The following is a 20322-nucleotide window of genomic DNA, read 5'->3' on the forward strand; positions in this document are numbered from 1 at the left end:
AAAAGTAGGGAAAATTCAATTTTTTCATGATATAGGCCTTTTAACTAATCACTATGAAAGTAGTCAGAAAGATTAAGAATGCCTCTTTTTTGTAGTGTATTATACATCATACAGACCATGTAGGTTGTAGCCGTATCTTTCCAACCTCTCTCCATTTACATTCATCATAGATGTGTTTCATGAAGCTCAAAATTTTTATGTTCTTTTTATTGCATGTGTGTCAGTCTGCAACAATATTATGTAGGTTTACACTCAAAGAACATAAACTCTTGCATGAAGGAAATTATGGTAATCTCCTGGCAAACACTGGAATATGGTGTTGAGTCTGCACCTGAGTGCTGATGGCAAAAACAAGCATATTATTAGCAGATTACACAAACCATAGGGAGACTCAGATATAGTGCATAAATAGCTGTAGACGCTGATCGAAGAATCCGTGTAGGAAACATAATCGCAACATAATTGCCTTTGAGGAGATAAATCGAGAGGAGCTTTACTGTACGTAAGAGCCAGCATTGACGTCTTATGAATTTTTAAGCACGAAATTAGGTAAGAGAGCGCTGAATCATTTGGTCAACCCATGTGCTTTCTCAGTGATTCTTACAAACAGTGGCTATTCTCTCTGCACTTGCAATCAACACTCACACACACACACAAAATCATTTTGGATTCCTTCCAGTTCATTCAGTATGTAGTACAGATGGACATTTTAACCGTGTTTGTTATTTGAATTTCTGCATTTCTGAATGAATAGCATTTGAATATCTCCATGAACAAATATTTCATATCACTTCAACTAAAAAAATCAAAGCACAGAAGGCTTAATATTTCTTTTTTACATGCAGCCAGCATAAAACATGATGCATGCCTGCACGTTCAATCAATTTAGTGATTTTGTATATTAGATGTATGTCATTTAAAGGGAAATTCCAACTATTTAACAACATTTCTGCATACTTAATCTGTGGCAATGTCAACAATGTAATTCAGTCATAGTTTAATGTGAAGTATTTAATTGTAGAGCAACTTACTGACTGATCTTTACTTTACAGTGGTGGTGATAGGAACCAAGGGTTATAGCCATTTTTATTTATGACCGATGAATGTGCACATGTCTACATGTGAGTTTTCTTATGTTCTAATGTTGGTAAAGGTAAAATATTAATAAGTCTGGAAAACTAAGGCTACGTTCACACAGCAGGTAAAAGCGGCCCTTCACCAAATCTGATTTTTTTGGTTGGCTGTTCACAATATCTTTTAAATGTGATCTGTATGTGACGTTAGTCTGAACAGATTGCGCTTCTAAACCGACCCGCATGCGCAAAAGAACAATGCTTCATGTGATGCCCTCATCCAGACGTAAACAATCATGACCGCCAACGAACGTCAGTCACTTTTAGTTTCATCTTCATGTTGGAAAAAGGCGCGATCACTTCTTTGGTTCATGTCCTCGGATTCTTTAACTGTTCTTTGACTCTGCTGCCTCGTTCTCCTATTCAGCCATTTCTTTCAAAATCTCTTCAAACATGGAAGTGGTTAAATATGTCTCTTCTAATTTTTGTACAGAAATATCACCCCAAATGTTTATGAGGTCTCAGCAGCATGAAATTATGACGAATGTGGAGCTAGATTGACGTAAAGTTGCATGAATTCCGATCTGGCTGTTCAGACTGAGTCACATTGCTGTAGATCGGATACGTATCAGATTTCAATACCACATATGAAAGTCTCAAATCAGAATTGAAAATGTCAGATTAAGTGTGTTTTTGCTGTTCACACTGACAGATAACACATCTGTGTCACATATGAAAAAAAAAAGATTATATTTGGGCCACTTTTACCAGCTGTGTGAACAAAGCCTAAGGCTGAATCTCAGTTGGCTCCCTACTCTTTACATGGGACACTAAAAGGGGAATTAAAACAATGACTCCTGCACCTAAAGAGTGAATAATATGTCTAACAAAGAGCTATTTGGGATTCAGTCACTTGAATGAAGAGGCCATATTTCATAACTCACACAGTGCACTATGTAGGAAATAGGGAGCCATTTGAGCCCAGTTTTCTTTCTGGACTGTTATGTACCTCTCCACTATGAATAGATTTTAAAGATACACTTCAGGCCAAAATCATCTCAAAACAATAAAGAAAAGCAGTATCTCAGGCATCAGACAAAGTGTTTGCTATCATTTTGTGTCATAGTTTTCTGTGAGGGAACTTTAGAGGCATTAAACACTTAAGACGTCTGGTTCCCGTCACCACCACTGTGAGCAACTTGATGCTGTTTCTTTAAGGGTGTACTCACACTATGCCTGGTTGCCTTGTACCATGCCCGTGTGCAATTGTCCCCCTTCTACTGCACTCATATTGCACTTAAAGTGTCAGGCCTGAGCTCGCTTGCGAGTTTTTGTGTTGAAGAAAAGAGCTCTCGTTCCGGATTGTATTTATTTTGTGGCTTATTTGGAGTCATTTTGGGCACCCTGACACATGACCCTTTCACATGCCTTATAGATCTATCGATTATGTAATGCAGCAGTTTCTGTTATGGAAGAAGCTGACGTTGAGGGCAATTTGCAGCTAAAGTCCAACCAAACCATGTGGGCCCTGGCACGGTATGCTAAACAGTAAGGGCACAGTACAGAGCGATCACAGTAGTCAAACACATTGGACTGGATGGGTCAAATGTGCTCGGACACAGTACGGATAGCCTAGTGTCAGTACACCTCAAAAATTATGCACCAAACCACTTATTTTTAATCTTAACAATTTAATTATGCAGAATTTTTTAAAAATCGGTGGAATTTACGGAACAACAAATGGTCACTTTTCAATTTTACACAGTATAAATTCCATGTCATCTTTTTGTTTTAAATAGTTCTATATGTAGCTCTGCTTAGATATTCGAGATAACTTGAAATGTAATATCAGCTGCTTGTGTCCTGGCATTCTATGCTGTTCTACGTCACATGCTCATTGAGAAACCTATTAAAAATGACATGATAATACACAATTTAATTCATTCCTTCTTTTTCTAAACTACACATGACTTATTCATTTAATTGATTAGGTACACATGAGATGAGTTGAGATATTCATATATTTGAATAACAGTGCCCGTCTCTAGCAGCTGTGTAGCCAAAACCTCATTCTCCACTGTGCATATTTTTACATATTTCTGGCCTTACTGCCTGTTAAAATTCACTACCTGTTCCTTCTTTCTGCCTGAGTGAAGGTCGCAGGACCTACTATGAGCTCTACTCCAAAGCGACACACGAGCGCATGCTGAGAATGGTGAAATAATTGGCTGTCTATGTGTAAGGGCACATGTCATGCGTAATACATACATGCACACTAGGCTATGAAGCAGTTCAAGTTCTACATACTTCTGCTTCAAGTAGGCCTGTCACAGTTATTACATAATCGCCACAGTGACCACAATTATTTTTGTACAGTACAGTTATTTTATGCAGCTGGCTTTCACAATCAAATGTTTATGTTAGTAGGGGGTGGTATGGCCAAAAATGTATGTCACATTATAATGAAGATTTCTGAGGTTTCATTTTAGATGCATATGTATGCATATGCATATGTTATTCTGAGATGTCCCTTCAATTTTTAATAAAAAAAAATTTTATTAAGCAAAATAATAAAAACAAAACCAAACAATATATAGATAAACTTATGTAAGTATTGCTTTCTAATACTAGCTCTGCAGGCCCATGGCTGAAGGTGGCTTCTTATTGGGGAGCTTTTTGTTTGAATGTTTCTGTTCCTTCATAAATGGAGGAGCAGTTCCATCTTCTGTGTTTTCATTTACATTTGAAACGTGAGTGAAACATCTCTGACCCAGCCACTCAAGTAAACAGGGGTACCATTAGCTTAGATTACACTGTTTGCATGTCATGTTATCTGCACTTTTTGTGGTATACTGGTATTACAGTTATGACAAAACTCATACTTTAGGAAGAATTTCAACTGGTATACTGGATGGACTGGTATACCCCCACTACTAGTTTACGTGACAACGAACAAAAAGTGAATTAGGTGCATTTTCACCAGTTGGGTTCAGGCAAATACATACAAACAATAAAAGAAAGTGGAAAATACACTTATTGAGACACATCAAGGGTCTTACAGAAACAATGAGCATTCTGACTCCTGACTTGGTGCCAATTTGGCTACTTTAGGCTTATACTTTAGTGTGGCATTTAATTGTGAATATAACCTTATGATTGTGACAGGCCTAATTTCTAGAGGTATGATTTCTGCAGTGATTGGTGACGATAAGGACCTGTGAATTGTTTCTGTAGCCTAATTGTTTCCCACTGTGCAATGCTACAGTTTTCTTTTGTGCATAGCTGTTAGCCAGTGAAAGAACCCAGTCACCTTCCTGAGCCCCAGCCCTCAATCAACACCGCACTGACCAGAGGTCAGTGCAAGAAAGAGCAGTTCAAAGTACGATTTCTCATTAGTCATTCCGTTAAAGCAAGGACCTTAATCTTGCCGTAGTAATTAAAAAGTTCTCCAGCCACTGTGAAAATGGCCATCAAGGGAGCGCAGCTGAAAAACTTTGGAGATGACATAGCACTTTCCATTCCTCCCGCCGGCCATGTTTCCAGATCTCTCTCACTGTTCCGAGTCGATTTTTCTGGTCCCTCCATTTCAACTTCTGCATCCAAAATAAAACATGCTGTTCCTACCTTTTTAATGAATGCTCTTTGTACTGGAAGTAATTGTGAGTGCAGCAGCTCAGCAGAAGAAGGAGAGCAGGGGTCCTCACAGGCCAGGCTGAGTCATGAGGCCCCAGGTAAGAACGGCTGTTCAGAATTACTCTGATGGTTATGTCATTCGCAAGGAGCTCCTCTCCTCCCTCTTTGCTGCTGCTTGTTTATTTCTCAGCTCAAGAGAATACGGAGTGCAGAGCTGTTTTTGATTTGTTCTCGTTTTCTCTCGATTTAGCCGTAGATGATTTCCAATTTTCCTTCTCAATCACACAGAAATGCCACTGACATGTAGGATGACTTTTTATCATCAAATATGCTCATAACCACCCACCATAGCCTCAATGGCCTCACTGAAGTCAAAGGAGACACTAAACATTCAGATTTTTCAGAAGTTCTTAATACAAATAATGCAATGTAATATTGTAACATATTAAATACTAAGCAGGTTTTAGAATGTCTGACCTTGAGAATTACTCCGTAGGTCATGCATTGTATCCACTCGTTGTGATGTCTCATCAGCACTCAGTCCTTTCAGGTGTTGAATCCACCTTTGGAACAAGAGTTTCGATATGTGCTTTTAACAGTTTGGAATAAAACTGTGAAATGTTTGCAGCTAAATATACCCAAAGTAAAATCAGCACATAGCTGTTTTATGTTAATGAAACCCTTTCAGGATTTGTTTTCTTGATTGTAAATAAATAATTATAGTAACAGCAAAACTCCAGCACTACTTGGAAAATGTCAAAAGAAGACAAGGTGTCCCCAACTTTTGACTTACAATCAACATAATGCTGTTTACAATAGACATTGCCCCAAAGCAGTTTTCCAGAAAAGTCCAAGTGTGACATTGTTGGGAAAAGCCCCCAATGTATGTGTGTAAGAAGTAAAAGCAGCCAAGACTCAAAAGAAGAAACTCTCTAAGAGCATGAGGAAGAACCACTGAGAGGAACCAAGACTAAAAAAACTCTCCAAGTGCATGAGGCAGAACCTCTCAGAGGAACCAAGAATAAAAGGAAAATCTCCCTGAGAGCATGAGGAATTAACTTAGAGGAACCACGACATAGGAAAAACTATGTAAGTTGATATGGAGGAGCCACTGAGAGGAGCCAAGACTCAAAAGCAAATACTCATTAAGAACGTGAGGAAAAGCCACTGAGAGGAACAAAGACTCAAAAGGAAAAGCTGTGTAAGTGAACATGGAAGAACCACTGAGGAGGAACCAAGACTCAAAAGAAAATACTTATTAAGAGCATGAGGAAGAACCACTGAGAGGAACCAAGACTCAAAAGGAAATTCTGTGTAAGTGAATATGGAAGAACCACTGTGGGGAACCAAGACTCAAAAGGAAAAACTCATTAGGAGCATTAAGAAGAACCACTGAGGGGAACCAAGACCCAAAAGGAACAACTCCTTAAGACCATGAGAACTAGGACTAACACTTGTATCTCAGTAGTAGTGACAACGTCTTTCCTGGTAAGAGATGTGCTGTATTTCAGTGAGTTTACAGCAGCATTAATTTCTACTTCAGATCATTGTGATATCCTGTTTTCTGCTGTGTGAGTGGTACAATATTGTGGGGAATGGAGCATCAACGGGAACAGCCCACATCTGTGTATGTCTATCAAATGTAAGGCAATAGCACCACTGCCAAGCTGTGTCATGCTGTGCCCAGCTGTGTGGGTAGCGCAGTGGCTTCTTTCATGTTTATTTTTTTGCAGTTTTTGCCAGCTTGGCAGTAAAAACAATGGGGTCCCAATATGTTTATGACTAAAATGCCCTCCAGTGATACTTCCATCGCTGAAACGTCTGGAATGCTACGTGCACTTCTGACACAGCAGTTTTCTCAAGTTTGGAAACAACTAAAGGCGAAGGAAGGAAACTTTATCACTCTCGTTTTCAAGCCTGTTTCGCTTCACGCTCTCTGAGAGATAAGCGTAAGCTACATTTTAATTATTGTAAACTGATGTTTGGCAGACAGCAGACAGAGAGGGAGAAGGAGAGAGAGAGAGAGAGAGAGAGAGAGAGAGAGAGAGAGACCCTTATTAGTTCCAGCAGTTTTTTTCTTCAGTCTAATACGTGTGGCGGGCTGCGGCTGCATGTGAAGCAGGTGTGTGTGCTGCGGGCGGAGACAGCGCTGGGACAGATAGGCTGGGATTAAGGGGCTGAATAGAGGGGCTGCATGCTCTTCCCCTTAATAGCTAATTAAGAAAGGGCAGGGAGCGGAGAGAGGGTGGGTGTGTGTGAGGTGGAGTTGGGTTGCATGTGTGTGTGTGTGTGTGTGTGTGTGGTTCAAAGCCATGAAGAGGAGACATAGAGGACATCTGGGAACTTTACCTTTACCTCTACTTTTAACTTAACCCTACCATACCTAACACACCATTGGTGATCTACTCAGAGTCTTTATCCCCTTTAACTCATTAAAATCTGCCCCAGAGTAGCTGGTGAGTGAGTATGTTCACTTTAGTCATATAAAAATGGATGAGCATGTGCAATCGGAGCTTTCTGTGTGCTACTGTGTTTCCTACCACTGTATAAAAGAAGCTCCATGCTGCCTTTATTGTTGGATTGACTATCATAGTTAATTCATAATGCAAATCACATGTTTCACGCAGTTATTTGTTTTATCAGAGTAACAATAAAACAAGACCAAAGTGTGAAGTGTATTCATATGTTTTCTGGTGGCTGTGGAGCAGTGTAGCCGCATTCTAGTAATGGAGCTCATTGCACCTCTGAGATGAGCTGAGATGGAGTGGTGTTTGACTGAATACAATCAAATCCTCAGAGCAATGTTCCAGCATCTAGTGTAAAGCCTTGCCAGAAGAGTGGAGACTGTTACCGCAGCAAAGCGGGGACAAACTGTTTATTAATACCTTTGGTCTCAGGAGAAATGCTGGATGAGAAGACGTTTTGGACATATTCTATATAGTCTTTAAAAATGTGTCTACAGCACTGAGAAATCGCATTATTAAAGGAGACGAGTAGATTAACAGGGCAGAAATAGCCTTTTTGGCCTCAGGATTAAGCAGAGAGAGTACAGCTCTCTGAAATGACTTTTCACTCTGTGTGTGTCTCTTTTTCACCGAAGAGAGAGAAACCCACAAGAGACCAGGGACAAACACAGGGCGAGAGAGTGTAAATGTCGTGTGTCAATGCTGTCTGTGTGTGTGTGTGTGCTGTTTGATGGAGGAGTGTTTCGTGGTGCTGTGCTTTCCAAAAGTGAGAAAAGTATCCCAAAGTGTTTTTTATCCCAAGAACTGTTTTTTTAAACCTATAAGAAAATTGTGCTAGAATTTGAGTACTGAGTTTAGCACTATATATACACCGATCAGGCATAACATTATGACCACCTCCGTGTTTCTCCACTCATTCTCCATTTTATCAGCTCCACTTACTGTATAGGTGCACTTTGTAGTTCTACAATTACAGACTGTAGTCCATCTGGACCCCCATGGACCCTCACAGAGCAGTTACTATTTGGGTGGTGGATCATTCTCAGCACTGCGGTAACACAGACGTGGTGTGGTGTGTTAATGTGTGTTGCGCTGGTGCGAGTGGATCAGACACAGCAGTGCTGCTGGAGTTTTTAAACACCTCAGTGTCACAGATGGACTGAGAATAGTCCATCAACCAAAACTATTCAGCCAACAGCGTCCTGTGGGCAGCATCCTGTGACCACTGATGAAGAACTAGAAAATGACCAACACAAACTGTGCAGCAGCAGATGAGCTATCGTCTCTGACTTTACATCTACAAGGTGGACTGACAAGGTAGGAGTGTCTAATAGAGTGGACAGTGAGTGGACACAGTGTTTAAAAACTCCAGCAGCACTGTTGTGTCTGATCCACTCAGACCAGCACAACACACACTAACACACCACCACGTCAGTGTTACTGCAGTGCTGAGAATGATCCACCACCCAAATAGTACCTGCTCCTTGGGGGTCCTGACCACTGAAGAACAGGGTAAAAGGGGGCTAACAAAGTATGCAGAGAAACAGATGAACTACAGTCTGTAACTGTAGAACTACAAAGTGCACCAGTATAGAATGTACGTAGGATGCAATGATGTGCAAATCATTAATTTGATTCCAGCAACATGTTCCAACAAAGTTGGGACGGGAACATGTTTATCACTGTGTTTCGTTATCTCTTAACAACACTTTGTAAGGGTTTGGGAACGAGATCGACTGCTGTAGTTGTGAAAATGAAATGTTTTCTCATTCTTGTTTGATATAGGACTTCAGCTGTTCACCAGTTCGGGGTCTCATTTGTCGTGTTTTTCATTTCATAATGTGGCAAATGTTATCAGTGGGTGACAGATCTGGACTGCAGGCAGGTCAGTTTAGTACCCAAACTCTTTTAATACAGAGCCATGCTGTTGTAATACATGCAGAATGTGGTTTGACATCGTCTTGCTGTAATAATCAAGGCCTTCCTTGAAAAAGACATCATCTGGTTGCAGCACATGTTGCCAAAACATGTATATATCATTCGCATTAATGGCACCTTCACAGATGTACACGTCACTCATGCCGTTTGCACTAATGCACTCCTATACCATCATGAATACTAGCTTTTGAACTGTGCACTGATAACAAGCTGAGTGGTCTTTAGCCCAGAGGACACAGTGTCCATGATTTCCAAAAAGAATTTCAAATGTTGATTTGTTGGACCACAGGACACGTTTCTGCTTGCCCTCAATCCATTTTAAATGAGCTGGGCCCAGAGAAGGTGGCAGTGTTTCTGGGTCCTGTTTATATATGGTTTCTTCTTTGCGTGTTAGATTTTTAATTAGCATTTGTGGATGCCGCACCAAACTGTTTTCACAGACAGTGGTTTTCGAAAGTTTTTCTGAGCCTATGCAGTGATTTCCACTACAGAATCATGTCTGTTTTTAATCCAGTGCCACCTGAGGGCCCAAAGATCACGGCCAGCCAAAATTAGTTTTTGGCCTTGTCCCTTACATACAGAGATTTCTCCAGATTCTCTGAATCTTTTAATGATATTATGTACCACAGATCATGAAAAGTAGAAGTTCTTTGCTGTTTTACATTGAGAAAAGTTATTGTTGCACTATTTGCCTGTACAGTCTTTCACAGAGTGGTGAACCCCTCCTCATCTTTACTTCTGAAAGACTCAGCCTCTCTGTGATGCTCTTTTTATACCCAGTCATGTAACTGACCTGTTGCCAATTTACCAGCATATATGTATATAGGAGCAAAGCCTTGTGTCTCCAAAAGGCAAAGAAAAAAACATTCTTTACTTCAATGTAAGTTACTGTAAAAATACATTGCATTTTAATATCAAATGTCATTTCGAACAGTGTCTTTTGGTCTGTTTATCATGAAATTGTAAAACATTTTGAAGAGTTTATATACTTTGAAATGTTTTTTGTATATAAAACATTTTTTAAACATGACAAAAATAGAAACTTTTTTTTCCGACAGCAGTGAAATGTATATATACACAGTACTGTGCAAAACAAATCTCAGGCACCTGAGAAAATCTATTTTAAAAAGCTGTTTATCTGGGCAGTATGCAGTTATTTGCTCAGAAAAACACTAATATTAGTTTAAGACAGTGAGGGAGAAAGAGAGAGAGAGTATGAGAGACAGAGAGAGAGAGAGAAAGAGAGTAGTGGATCAGTAAGTAGTGATTTCATGTCTGTCAGTGTGTTCTTTTAACCATTTCCAAACCACTGCTCATTGCAGCCAGTTATTAATTATGGTTATCATCCCGTTCCTGCTTTGGCTAATCAATGCTTCATTTAGTTGATGGAATTCAACAAATTCATGTGATAGCTGGGAATGCCAAGGAGCAATGTGGAACCCAACCTGTATTTCTCTGTGAAGCTCACAATAGTTTTTAAAAACAAAATAACAAAACACATTTCAAAGGTTCCAGAATACTTTACCGGAAAAAAGTTAAACTAGGAAGCCTTTAAAAGGACATAATGAAAGGGGGAGTCCAATGAAATTTCTGCATAATTCAATCATTAAAGTCATTCAGAGTGGTTTGGTGTGAAAGTTATTACATGAAAAAAAGTAACCGAAGAAACATTTTTTTTCATTATCAGCTTTACATATCAAAAATGTGTGTAAGTTAACTGGTCATTTTTGATAAAAACCTTTTAAATGGCCAAAGTTTATTACACACTTCTATAACCTAAGAATAGCTCCCTGTAGTTATAATAATAAGCCTCCATAAGCCTGGGATTTTAAATGGTTAAGTAAAATGATTATATTTATTATATTGTATTGTCATCATGCTAACTGTAAACTAATCACTGCAAATTCACTGAGAAAGCATATTTTAATTGTTTTAATCCTAGGAATCCAAGTCCTGTACGCCTGTCAGTATTTAAAAAGAGGAGGATATACAGTATTACATTACAGGCAGAAAGTGCTTTTTATTCTGCAAAACCAGCTACATTTCTGAAACACTGCTTAGCACACAGAAAAGAAACACATTCAGTCTGCATTTCACTGAATGATCACCAGCCTGGAAACGTAACGCGTGATATATGATCAGTGTGAAAACGATAAGCCATTTTCTTCCACTGAATTGGATGTTCTGTCCATAAAGTGTCAGCGAGTGCCCGTCAGCCGGCCGCTGACTCTGGCAAGTCTCGGCTTGTAAAAGACCGTTTTGTGTAAGTGGTAAATCCCAGTAATGAAGAGAGAGGGAGAGAGGGAGAGAGAGAGAGGGACTACAGGATAGAAGCAGCTAACAGACCCTCCATCAGATGTAGGACCGCTGTCTATGTGTAAATCCAGTTTATGTCCAGTGCATGGACTTCCCCACATACAGCAATGTCAAGAGCAGCGTTATAAAACTGCATTGCTGCTGTTTTTATTGTGCACCAACTGCAACTTATTGATCATATAAATTAACTAATGTGGAATGCAGACTTGATGTTGACTGGGCTGAGAATGGGAGCTCGGTGTGTGTTGCAATTTCAGTGTTCAGTTGTAGTCGATTATATATGTATATATATATATATATATATATATATATATATATATATATATATATATATATATATATATATTATATATATATATATATACATTTATAACTGGAGTAGTTGTCCAAAGTGCTACACTAGAAATTTTATAATCTAACAATTATTTTGATGATTGAGGAATTAACTCAGAGCTGTAAAAACAGACCAGTGAAATAAAAATGGTCTTAACTGAACAATGACAAATCATGCATAGCCTTCCACATGTTACTGAATGCTTATCTGGAAAGAGATAAATATTGAAACCTTCAAAAGGCTTCATTAATAAATCATTGCTGTTGCTCAAAAATCTTCATCTTCAAGAAGCTTGGGAAAAATATTGTCTGGTCTGGTAAATTTCGTTTTTCGACATGCAGATGGTCAGAATTTGACTTACACAAAGAATGGTTTCCTGACCAGTCAAGCATCATTTGAATGGCACAGCCTCTCTGAGTATTGTAGTTGACAACGTACATAACTCTCCAGCTGACAAATGTGCTGCAACTATGAGATGCAGTCATGTCAACGTCTCGCAGACGGGAATCTCAAAGCACCTTGTTAAATCCATGCCACAAAGAACTGAGGCTGTTCTAAGAGTAAAGGGAAGATCCTACCCAGTGTTAGAATGGTGTCCCTGATAAAGTGGCTAGTGAGTGTACAGTACTGAGACCCCCCTTCACTAATTTAATTACAAGTTTTTCATTTTTCAAGAGGTATTTCTAAAGAGATTACATATAAGACAATCATCTTGCATAAGGAAGAGTAAAGTCATAGGAAAATAACAAAAAAAAATAAAAAACAGGAGTTTTCAAAATATGAGATCAAACAGTTATAAAAAGATACAGAGAAAATGGGCCTTGTAACAACCGTGCAAGACCTGGCAGACCACCAAAATTGACTCCATCAGATAAGCAGAGCATAAAACTTTCATCTTTGAGAGAGAGGAGAAAATCAAGCTCCACTGTTGCTTCAGATCTGAAAAATCCACAGGTGTTTCTGTCCATCCGTCCGCTGTGAGAAGACAGTTCAACACTATGAGTCTGAACGGAACGCTTACTGTGAAAAGGAAACAGACAAAAAGTAAAATTTACACTAGAACACTGAAACTGGACATCTGAGATGTAGAGCACAGTTGTTCTGAACTGATTAGTCTAAATGTGTAAATAGGATTAGTTGGAATGTAAGAAGCAGAAAATACAACCAACTTCTAAGATTGAACTTGGTGTGGAAAAACATCCAACACCCAAAAAGAATGGAAGCTGTTACAAAGAGTGGGCACACTAAATACTGAAAAATGTGTTTTCCTGACACTAAAATATAACATTGCTGTTGGAACAAAACCTTGTATCTCCACAATGATAACTTCACAGGAGAAGGAAAAAACGTACCTTACTTTTAATGTAAGTCAATGAAACCAGATCAAATCATTTTGGGTCATTGTTTTTGGTCCATTCGTCATGGAATTCACACACTATGTAAATGGCAACAGGCATTTTCAGATTATGACCAAAAAAAAAAAACTGAAAAAAGACAACAATGGAGATAGAAGGTTTTTCTTCCGACAGCAGCCATAAATAACTTGTTCTTAATGGCCTTTTTGACTGGTAATTAAAGAAATGAAGAATGATCTTTCACACAGTAATGTATGAAAATACAATAATATATAAAATGTGGCAAAAATGCATATAGAAGAGAGCCTCAGGTTGTGTTTCTTACTGTAGAATTTTAATCAAAGCATTAATCAAGTGAACATCTGTACGTGAGTAGAACATGTAGCCTATAATATCAATATACAAGAAGAACAACATGCCCACCCTGTTTGTGTATGTTTTCTTTTTGAAGAATGATGGCTGTAAGGAGCTGTCCATTCAGCACTACATCTGCATGAGTCTTCTCTCTCTCTTTCTCTCTCTTTCTCTATCTCTCTCTCTCCCCCTGAGCTCTGTTGTTATCTGTTTTGCTTATGTAACAGTTGTAATATGAGAGCGAAGCTGCAGTGGCCACTTTCTTCCTCTCCAGCTTGTCTCTCTCTCCGCTATAAATATCTGCCGTATCTGAAAGCAGGCCGTGGAGCCGCGGAAGGAGTGCTTCATCATGGCTGGCAGTCACGCTTTGCAAAGAACAAAAGAAATGCAGTATGACAGATAGAGGCTTGAAGCCTAATACAGTGATCGCCCCGCTGTACTGTATGGAGAGATAAATCTGGGAAAATCAGACCTTTGCTAAGAGGGTCGTCTGTGTGTTGTGTGTGCTGGAGTAGAGGGCTCTGCATTCTGCTGATGATGTACCACCTCGGCCCAGCATGATGGTGACTAATGAAGCTGAGCATTTAGTTGGAGTTGACTGTTGACTGCTGGGAGTGCATTGAAAAAAAGGATGAATTCAATTTGCTTTATTCAAACGTATACATAATTTCCACATGAATAATATATCATCACTGCTGGAACAAAATCTCATATCACAGAAATGGTAACTCTCAGGGAGCAGAATAAAACGTTCTTAACTTTTAGTAACTTTTGATTAACTTTTAATCATAAAAAAGTTAACATGGTGAGATTTTATAAAAAAAACTTCATTTATATGATGAAAATAATGTTATTGGATTATTGAAAGTAATACACTCTAACAAAGCTTGCCATAACAATATGTGCTGCTTTTTAAAAGGAAAAAATGTTTTTATAGGGTCAAATTTGAGGCAATAAGGCAATGCAATTAATCATGATTAACTACACAAAAATAATGTGATTAATCACAGTTAATTGTTTTAATCAGTTGACAGCCCTAGTATAAATAAATGATGTGAAGTAAATTCAGTGCAGTTTTCAGTGCAGGCCGTAAGCCTGCAGTCTTGGCTTTTTCTCTCGAGCTGTAATTTTACAGCCCTCATCTTTCATTCTCTTTATTAGCACCATTAACGTCCACAGTCATTTTGATGTGACTAATGATGCAGTGCATTGATTACTGTAGTTGAGTCCTATTCTATGCCTGATAAATATGAACTTCCCTTCCCTCTCTCTTTTTCTGTCTTCCAATCCTTCTGTCTCTTTTTCCCTCTCTCTCTGTCTGTCTCTCTCTCTCCCTCCCTCTCTACCTCTCTCTCTCTCTGCAGTAATCCAGATAAAGGTTTGCAGTTCCTCATCTCCCGCGGCTTCATTCCGGACACGCCCATAGGTGTGGCTCACTTCCTGCTGCAGAGGAAGGGACTGAGCCGGCAGATGATTGGAGAATTCCTCGGCAACAGCAAGAAACCCTTCAACAGAGACGTCCTGGAGTGAGTGATTAAAAAATGTGTATGGTCCAAAAGGCGTAGGGGGGGCGGGTTTGGGCAGATGGAGAGAAGGAGGGAGAGGAAGAGTCAGAGAGAAGGAAAGAGGGAGAGAGAGAAGAAACTGAAGATGAGATAGATAGAGAGAAAAAAGTGGGGAAAAGAAAGAGAGAGAGACAGAACAACAGGGGGGTGCAAAAGAGAGATAAGCAGGGATAGAGAGAAGAAAAGAGAGAGAGTGGGAGATACACAGAGAGAAATAAAAAGAAAAAGAGAGGAAGACAGGACCAAGCATCAAAGAGAGAGAGGGAGAGGTGGGGGGGGGGCTGGGGAGGGAGAGACAGAGGGAAGGAAAGAGAGACAGAGAAAAAGCAAAAGGAGAGAGAGAGAAAAAAGAAGAGAGAAAGAAAGAGGAGAGAGGAGGGAGAGGGATAGAGATAAGGAAATGCAGACAGAGAGAGGAAGGGAGAGAGAAACAAAAAGAGAAGGAGAGAGAAACAGGAATAGTGTGTCAATAGAAAGAGAAATAGAGAGTTAGAGAAAGAGAGAGAGAGAGAGAGAGAGATAGAGGGAATATTGTGTGTGTAAAATGGAGATATTCATTTGGGTTTGTTTTTCTCAGTGGCTCTGTAGAGCTGTGGCATCTTTTAATGAGATCTGCTCCTCAACAGCTGAGCCCACAACACACACACACACACACACACACACACACACACACACACACACACACAGGGGGAACGCTGCACTGCTCACATTACTGAGACTCTCATACTCAGTATATGTGTGTGTGTGTGTGTGTGTGTGTGTGTGTGTGTGTGTGTCTGTGTGGGGAATGTGTGAAAGTGTTTGTGTATGCATGTATGTACGTGTTTGTGAATATAAACTACTGTTCACACATTTGGAATCACTGTTTTAATAATATAGGACCATTCTACTACAGGTAGTTCCAGCCCTAAAATCTGATTGGCTGATCTGCGTTCGAAGCTGATGTAAAATGCTCAATGCATGTACTCCTATGACCGCTGCACAGCAACTGAATTCTGTATTAATGCGCCAACTCACTTATATCTATTGTGCTATGCTACTATGCTACTCAGATGGACCTCCAAGCCATTGATAAGTAAAGTAAGAGTCTTGTTTTGTTTAAACTGAGAGGCTGACAGCTTATTTTCTTAACAGCTTGGCTAAAGATAGCAGGCTAAACATGTCAAAATATAGCTAACATGCTAAATATAGCTAACATGCTAAGCTTTATTTATAAGTATTTACTGAAGGATATAAAATATATATCCTTTAAACATATTTTATTTATGCTTATGAGCACATACTTTTTTGGCGTTATTTACAGAGTCAAAAGAATTTTTTTGTGTGTAAATTTGGTGTGGATAAATACACTGGAAATATATGAAATAAAACCAAAAGTGTTTCAATACTTGTTTCCCCTTATTGTATGGGCCCAAAAATTATTTGGACACTTCAACCATGGATAAACTTTAATAACGTTCATAAAACGTTTCGGAGAAAAACACTTTTTGCACAACATGAAGCTGATGGTAGACTCATTGTGTGGAAAAAGACTGCTGAAGAATTCCAACCAGACTGCGCTAAAGCTACTGGAAAGCACAGAGGCGGAAGTTTTTAGTATGGCCCATACATTATATGGCCAAAAGTATGTGGACAGCCCTCCTAATCATTGAGTTCAGGTGTTTTAGACACACTCATTGCTCACGGCTGTAGAAAATCTGTATAAAATCAAACACATAGCCATGTAATCTCGATAGACAAGCACTGGCAGTAGAATGGGTCGTACTGAAGAGCTCAGTAACTAAACCTAGCACTGTCATAAGATGCCACCTTTGCCTCAAGTCAGTTAATAAAATGTATACCTGCTAGATCTGCCACAGTCAACTGTAAGTGCTATTATTGTGAAATGGAAATGTCTAGGAACAACAACAGCTCAGCCATAATGTGGTAAGCCATGCCAACTCACAGAGCGAGGCCACCGGACATTGATGCATGTAGCACATAAAAATCACCTATCCTCTGTTGCATCAATTGCTACAGAGTTTCAGCCTGCCTCTAGAAGCAACATCAGCACAAGAACTGTGTGCTGAGAGCTTCTTGAAAAGGATTTCCATGGCTGAGTTGCTGCACACAAACCTCTGATCACTATGCGCAATACCAAGTATCAGCAGTGTAAAGCACAGAGCCAGTGGAAATATATTCTCAAGAGTGATTAATCTGGCAGTCTGATGGACAAATCAGAGAATGCACCTTATCAGAATGTGTCGTGCAAACAGAAAAGTTTGTTTTCTGAGGCTGTTTTTCAGCATTAGGGCAAGGCCCCTTAGTTTCAGTAAACGGGCGATATTAATGCTACAGTATACAAAGACATTTTAGACAATTATATGCTCCCAACTTTGCAGCAGCAGTTTGGGGAAGTGGCCTACACAGAGCCCTGACCTCAGTTTCTGCAAAACACCTTTGCAATCAATGTGTGAAAGTGAATCACTGTTTTCATAATATAGGAACATTCTACTACAGATAGTTCCAGCCCTAAAATCTGATTGGCTGAGCCGCTTTCAAAGCTGATGTAAAATGCTCAATGCATGTACTCCTATGACTGCTGCACAACAACTGATTTCTGTATTGATGCTCCAACTCACTTATATCTATTGTGCTATGCTGCTAGGATGGACCTCCAAGTCATTGATAAGTAAAGTAAGAACCTTGTTTTGTTTAAACTGAGAGGCTGACAACTTATTTTCTTAACAGCTTGGCTAAAGATAGCAGACTAAACAGGTCAAAATATAGATAACATGCTAAACTACTCCACCATTAACATTCAGTGTTTAGCTTTACGTATTTACTGAAGGATATAAAATATATATCCTTTAAACATATTTTTGTTTATGCTTATGAGCACGTACTTTTTTGTTCATATTCATAATTACAAAGTCAAAAGACATTGTGTGTGTAAATTTGGTGTGGATAAATACACTGGAAATATATTAAATAAAACCAGAAGTGAATACTTGTTTCCCCTTATTGTATGGGCCGAAAATTATTTCACTTCAACCATGGATAAACTTTAATAACGTTCATAAAATGTTTCTGAGAAAAACACTTTTAGCACAACATGAAGCTGATGGTACTCATTGTGTGGAAAAAGATGGTAGACTGATGGTAGGTTGGCAAAATACTAAAAAGTTTTTAGTATGGCCCATACATTATATGGTCAAACGTATGTGGACAGCCCTCCTAATCATTGAGTTCAGGTGTTTTAGCCACACTCATTGCTCACAGCTGTAGAACACCTGTATAAAATCAAACACATAGCCATGCAATCCTGATAGACAAACACTGGCAGTAGAATGGGTCGTACTGAAGAGCTCAGTGACTAAACCTGGCACTGTCATAGGATGCCACCTCTGCCACAAGTCAGTTAATAAAACATCTGCCCTGCTAGATCTGCCACAGTCAACTGTAAGTGCTATTATTGTGAACTGGAAGTGTCTAGGAGCAACAACAGCTCAGCCACGAAGTGGTAAGCCATGCTAACACACAGAGCGAGGCCGTCGAGCACAGAAGCATGTAGCACGTAAAAATCTCCTCTGTGGCATCAATTGCTACAGAGTTTCAGTCTGCCTCTGGAAGCAACATCAGCACAAGAACTGTGTGCCAGGAGCTTCATAAAATGGATTTCCATGACTGAGCAGCTGCACAGACCACTATGCACAATACCAAGCATCAGCTGGAGTGGTGTAGGAAGGCCCTTTCCTGGTCCAGCTTGACTATGCACAGAGCATGGTCCGTAAAGACTTAACAAGTTTGGTGTGGAGGAACAGTAGTGGCCTACATAGAGCCCTGACCTCAATTTCCCCAAAACACCTTTGCAATGAATTGCAAGCCAGGGCCAGAAATTCCCACAAACACACTTCATAAGGAGAGCCTTGCTAGAATAGTGGAGGCTTTTATAGCTGCAAAGGGGAAGTAACTCCATATTAATGCCCATGGTTTTGGAATAGGATGTCCCACATGCTCATATAGGTGTGATGGTCTAGGGGTAGGGCCTACTTTTGGCCATATAGTGGCACAGATTCTTTTTGGTGACCGCTGTATATGTGAGTATGTGTATGTTTGAGCGAGATTCATTGCATGAAATGTAAGTGAATGCAAGAGTGTGTGTATTTTGATTTGTTGTAATTCTATTTTCCTGGCTTAGTCTGACTGTTCAACTATACTGTGCTCAGTGTGTGCAGACACTGTCATTACTGTGCCAGTGTGTGTCCACACAAGAGAGCTTTTAGAGTCCACACACACACACACACTGGCCTGTGTGCTGCCATTAAAACCTGCTCTCTAGAGAAATGGACAGAGACAGAAAGTGAGCGTGGAGAGAAAAGAGCTAGAAAGCAATAGCGTGGTCTTAGCAACGGGGAGAGCGGTGATGGGGGAAATCAACTGAACTGTCCTCAATCGACAGGCCCTTTAATATCAGAGGGACGGAGGGCTGCTTGATTGCTCTCAGAAAGAACATAACGGCTTCGCTCTGTACCCTTCAGCTTTGAGGTGGGGATGAAAGCGCACAGCTATTTTACTCTGTGTGTGTGTGTTTGTGTCTATCATCACACACTCCGTAAGAAGCAGATTAAACTGTAATAGAGAAATGCTTCAAAGTGACTTTTTCCCCCCTTTCAAAAAAGCTGTTGATGGGGGCAAGTTTTAAAAAAGAGATGATTCTTTTGTTATTGGAGCCTTTTAAAAAGCTGAAAAGCACCGGCGGTTTGGAGGCAGCAAGACAGATGGGACAGACTCTGTCTTTCAGGTGTGTGTGCGTGTCTACCAGACTCCCTAAAGATCAGGAGAATGAGCGCCTGGCCTTGGAAAAGGAGCAAAAAAAAAAAGACAAAAAAAAAGAAGACAACATCTCTCACACAAATCCATTAGCATACCTTTTCTTTCATCTCTCCTTCACACACACACAGCTGGTAGTCTTTGGTCTAAGTTTTTTGCTATTCTGCAATGAAAAAGAAAGCATTTCTGACAAGAGCTCAGCAGCAGACCTTATTTGTCCCATAGAGCCAAAGTACCTCACTTTCCAAAAGGTACATGCTGACTGATTAATGTCTCGAGTCTAAGGATGTGCCTGTTCAGTTTGAAACATGACTGTTGGAGCTGGTTTGGGCATGTTCAGTTGATCAGTATTGGCTATATTAAAGGGGCCTAAAGCTAAAGTTTATGTTATTGTGTATTCTGTAATACAGTATTCTGTAACAAAGCACTGCATCCCTCAGCTTCTTTGGTTTGACAGAATTCATGATTTTATATCAT

The 20322-nt window shown here is 39.6% G+C and overlaps 1 protein-coding gene across 1 annotated transcript in view; it reads left to right on the plus strand.

Moving 5' to 3' along the window:
• Nucleotides 1–20322, plus strand: part of iqsec3a (IQ motif and Sec7 domain ArfGEF 3a) — a 112631-nt gene that overhangs the window by 16438 nt on the left and 75871 nt on the right. Inside the window, exon 3 of the mRNA XM_036577325.1 lies at nt 14833–14994. Coding sequence (XP_036433218.1) covers nt 14833–14994 — 162 coding nt within the window. The remainder of the gene's footprint in view (nt 1–14832; nt 14995–20322) is intronic.

Source organism: Colossoma macropomum, unplaced genomic scaffold (assembly GCF_904425465.1).
Source record: "Colossoma macropomum unplaced genomic scaffold, Colossoma_macropomum, whole genome shotgun sequence".
Taxonomy (NCBI): Eukaryota; Metazoa; Chordata; class Actinopteri; order Characiformes; family Serrasalmidae; genus Colossoma; species Colossoma macropomum.